This window comes from Microtus ochrogaster, unplaced genomic scaffold (assembly GCF_000317375.1).
Source record: "Microtus ochrogaster isolate Prairie Vole_2 unplaced genomic scaffold, MicOch1.0 UNK1, whole genome shotgun sequence".
NCBI lineage: Eukaryota > Metazoa > Chordata > Mammalia > Rodentia > Cricetidae > Microtus > Microtus ochrogaster.
This window is the reverse complement of record NW_004949099.1, coordinates 20,620,133-20,625,117: the sequence shown is the minus strand read 5'-3', so window position 1 is coordinate 20,625,117 and position 4,985 is coordinate 20,620,133. Positions and strand designations below refer to the sequence as shown.

The following is a 4,985-nucleotide window of genomic DNA, read 5'->3' as shown; positions in this document are numbered from 1 at the left end:
ATAATAAATAAATAAATAAAATAAAATACAGGGCTCTGGAGCCAGAAGACAAAGTGCAGTGTTGGAATCCTATTCAAGTGTCTTTTACATTCGTTACCTAACACACCTAAGCCCGATTCCCTCAACTGTGAAAGATGATGCTCTTTAAGTTTTAAATGGATAATCTAGTACATAAGAAATAACCAACAAATGCTTGTTATTAGTATCTTGACTGATAATTTCATCATCTGTATGATATATTCTTGTCCTTCCTTTTCCAATGTGTGTAAGAACTGGGAGGCTTGTTTTCTTTTGTTTGCTTGTTTGTTTTTAGAATAGAAACCTAAACCTCTCAACTATGAATCTTCAAATTATCACATTGCTTTTTCCTACTGGGCTTAATTACACCTTTGTTTTCATTCTTCCAATGAATATTTAATGACACATTTCTATTTGCTATGTCCTACTAGAGAGCAGTAAGCAAGGTAGTGGGGTTAGTTTACATCGCACACCCTGCTAAGAGTAGCAGGAGAAAGAGTTTGTGTGTGTGTATTTGTGTGTGGGGGGCACAGTAATGGATTTCACTGAGTTTAATGAGAAGTGGCCTGGTGTAGCAAGGGTGGAAACAGCAGATCTGGAGAGATAGCATCCTGGAAAAAAACGTGGTATGTCTAAAGAAACAGAAAGGCATAGTGCATATCACCTACTAAGTCAGAATTTTGAACTAAGAGAGGATTTTAGAAAAAGAAAATGATATATGCATAAAATGGCCCAGTAGAAAAGTCATGGTACCTATATACCCTGGCTAACAAAAAAATGCCTTTTAAAAGCACACGGTGATATAACCTATGCTCTCTGGATATTTGCATAGGATCCATATATTTTCGTAAAATATTCTCATGTTGGAGTGGGGAATTAAAACTTCTGTCTCAAATGAGCTATCCATCTTTCTGAATTTCTCTGTGGCAGGAACTATGCCTTCACTACTGTATATCTATCTATATATAGATGCTATTTGGATAATTTAAAACCACTTTCTGGACTCTGAATACTAAATTACTCAGAATTGATTAATGAGCTAATTGTTCAACCTTTCACTTCATTTTTCCTGTGTAAACAATTTAAGATCCTTTTGTTATTTACATTCTCACTTAAATTCACATCCCATCCCTGTTGAGATTAGTAATCAGACTTCTAATTAGTTATCCAAAGTGTGTTTGTGGGCTTATTTCTTACACAAGTGGAAAAAAATGAGTATCAAATATAGAAAGTGTTAAACTTTTCTTTAAAGCCTTATGTGTCAATAATACAGTATCTATCCATGCCCCACCAGTGAGCCCCATAAATAGAACTGACAAAATTATGTAGACAACTCACCATCGTTCCTCAGGATTAGTGGTGTGGGTGGCCCCAGGACCTTGTGGTTCGTCACAGTATTGGTTACTACACAGGTATAATTCCCAACATCGGATTTTTCTACTTTGGCAATATACAGATTCCCAGTCTCTTGAGAAACAAAGCGGCGGTTATCCTGATAGGAAGGGTATTCATTGAAGATCCAGGCATAGCTCAGCTCTGCAAGTACAAGAATCATCATTGTAAATAAGTCTGCTGACCCTGGAAGCTTGCTGCCTTTAGAATAAAAGTGGTCAAGGTAGAAACTTAAGTTGCTGCTCTTCACCTTATAAAGTATAAATGGGAGGTAATCGCAAAAGGCTTCCTACTGTCAGTCAATAATGCTTTATTTCAAGAGGACTAGAAAATACCCTAGAAGACGACTCAGAGAGACCCAGCCTTTAGAAGTCAAAGGTATAAGCATGTGGCAAGTACTTTGAAGCAAGTTCTAAAGGAATCCAAGGTTAAAGACCCAAATATATAACCTTGACATAGTAATGTGAGATGCTACCCTGGCTCTTTTTAGATTGCATTCCTTATGCAACAATGATCACTATAGTGCACTGCAATATAGGTTTGCATAGTCTTCTGTGGTATTAGATGCAGTTCATCCTTTTCATTAACTCAGGAACTTTGACACAGAAAAAAACAAAGTAATGAATCAAAATTCTTCACCCTTAGCTGGGTGGTGGTGCACACCTTTAATCCCAACACTCAGGAGGCAGAGGCAGGTGAATCTCTATGTGTTTGAGGCCAGCCTGGTCTACAAGAACTAGTTCCAGGACAGGCTACAAAGCTACCTAGAAATCATATCTCGATAAACAAAAACAAAAAACAAAAAATCTTCACCCTTAACAGAGTAATCATTCATATTCAATCCATCCTTTTCCTGTCTTCTCCCACTTTCAACTGAAATTTCTTCTCTTCTTACATAGAACGTTGACTACTTCTCCAAAATTTTAATAAGAGGGTAATTAAGTGTTACCAAATACACACTGGTATCTTAATTATATCACACATATAAATATGTTCTTCAAAATATAGTTTAAAAAGACTTCTCCATAAGAAAGTGAGTATGGAGTGGAAGTCAGAGCATGCTTACAAATACTTACTCATCCCAGAGTGCACTGCGACATTCCTATCTAGAAATAGTCCTTTGACAGCTCTTGATTTTTCATAAGGATTAGATGAAAATTTTGTGACTAGACACAAAAGCCCATGTTTTCAATTCAAAGAACCCCAGACGACAACGAAGTTCTCTGAGTGGCTACAATCAGATGGCTGGCACCATCATGTTCTAAGAACATCAACCTTTTCAACTCCAGACACTTCACCCTTCCTCTCTGTGAAGTGAGAGCCAGAGATGTGTCCACAGCTGAACCATGACATACTGGCTACTGGCCCTGATTTGTTAAGATGGCTTTTCTCTTTAAAAATCACTTTGCTGGGGGAAGGAAAGAAAAAAACAAGATACACTGGGAATCTCTGGTTATAGAAATATTTGGCTGAGTTACTCCATGCCATTCTTTCATATGATCTTGGTTAAATTCTAAACGCATGAGGGGTTCTTGGAAAATGGCTGAAAGGCCACTTGAGCTTTGTAAAGAGAGCACTAATTACTGATGGAGGCATCTTTGCTGTTTAATCCTTCAGTGAATCCCAACTGTAATTGAACTCAACTACTGAATGTGTCACAAGAAACATGTTTTGCCTTAATAATCCATTGTTGACTTACAAAGGAGAAGTTGTGCAGATTGCCCTCCCTTTATTCCAGAATTATAGCATTTCCACATGCATTATTTTGGAGAGCTATAATTATGTGTCTATGAGAAAAGTCAATCACACTATGCTTGTCCATGTAATTAGAGGTAATTCCATTGCTACTGTCAAGAGGATAGTGGGCATAAAAATAAGTTCTTCCCAAGGTCATGGAGCAATATCTTCTGATATAAAACATTCTATCCTGGAAAAAAGCTTGTTAAGAATCAGAAAGTACATGGATCTTACAAGGCTCAGGAAGTAAACAAATGTCTACATCTCAGGAAGTTCCTGGAACTAAACACATCTATGAAATCCTTTCTCAGAGTCGTATAAGTAAAAAGACTTCTGGGAAGGAGTGACTCTAATCTCAAGTAATACAAGGAACTCTGAGGAAAAGGCTTTTCATGGTTCTCACTCGTGTGAGGTAGGGTTTTTACTGACGCATTATCTGGCTTCAAGACATCCTTGCTCCTATAAGTAAATCCTTACCCATACTTCTGTAACTAACAGCAATTAACTTAATGCTTTACTAACCTAGACATGGCAGGGCATAGTTTCTTTGGTCTGTCAGCATTCTGTCTGGGGTAAATAAATATTTGTTTATATTTTCAGGAAAAAATACATAAGGATGGAGAGATGACTCAATATTTAAGAGTACTTGCTTTTCCAGAGGCTCTGGGTTCAATTCCCAGCACCCACATGGCAAGCTCCTGAAACTCCAGCACCAGGGGATCTGAAGTCCTCTTCTGGCACTTAGGTACCAGGAATACACATGTTACACAGATGTACATGCAGTTAAACACCTCATAAATATTAAAAAGAAATCTAAAAGAAATTTTAAAAATTTCAGACAACACCAGTATGTTGCCTATTTCCAAAACAAAAGCAAGCAAGCAAACAAATAAACAAAACAAACAAACAAAAAGACACCCAAACTTTAAGATAGGAAAAGACTAGATAACAGGTCACAAGAAAACATAATCTAGCAGGGACTCCTTCCTGTAAGAAAAGACTTAAAAAGGTCAGCAAGGCAGGCAGTGTGCTCTGTACTTGACTCCACAATCGTATTTCCGGCAAGCCCTGCTGTCTCTCAGCACCCCAGTTCTCTAACATGGACAGAGGAATGACCATGTGTCCTCTGATAAGCTTTAAGAAAATTTAACTATATGTTAACATTTCCAAAGTTATAAAGTAGACATTACAAAGTAATTTACCAAGACAAAATTAAATCAATTCACACTTCCCCAAAGAGAGCTGAAATCAAATATACAAAACTATAATTTTTTTCCCTTGAGATATTTTTTTAAAACTCGTGTAGTGGCTAGTGGTGGCGAAGTCCTCCGAATTCTGAGGGAGGAATTTAACGGCCAGAAAGCAGCTATTAGAAGAAAGACATCTGGTCTGGTATTTTACAGAGGGGAAGTGCCGAATCTGAAATCTGAGTTACATAAGGGAGACCACATAAACTCTCCCATTTTCTACTTCTTCATCAATAAAATGGCGATAATTTAAACTGGGATATAGGTACATGTATTAAGAGTCAGTTTATACAAAAGTCATCGAAATGTCTGCCAATTTGTAGAGCTTTGGGTTATTATCTTGTCTGTCACCAGCTTAATAATTATAGAAGTAAAATTGTTTGTTTCATGTTATTCCTTCATCATAGCATAACAGTGAATGGGTTTCATGAGGCTGTTTTCAGACACATTTGCCATTATACTTCCTCGTCATTATTGTACTCCTTGACAACTTTCACATCCCCCCCCCATCTCTCTTTTAAAAATGGATTCAGCCATTCTGACAGGTGTAAGATGATATCTCAAGGTTGTTTTGATTTGCATTTCCCTGAT

At 37.2% G+C, this 4,985-nt stretch overlaps 1 protein-coding gene across 8 annotated transcripts in view; it reads right to left on the bottom strand.

Annotated features, from left to right (window-relative positions):
• The window catches only part of Cntn4 (contactin 4), a 1,000,475-nt gene that overhangs the window by 221,936 nt on the left and 773,554 nt on the right, over positions 1–4,985 (bottom strand). For all 8 annotated transcript variants that reach the window (XM_026788153.1, XM_026788152.1, XM_026788157.1 and 5 more), the window contains one exon: positions 1,357–1,554. In XM_026788153.1, the coding sequence (XP_026643954.1) occupies positions 1,357–1,554 (198 nt within the window). The remainder of the gene's footprint in view (positions 1–1,356; positions 1,555–4,985) is intronic.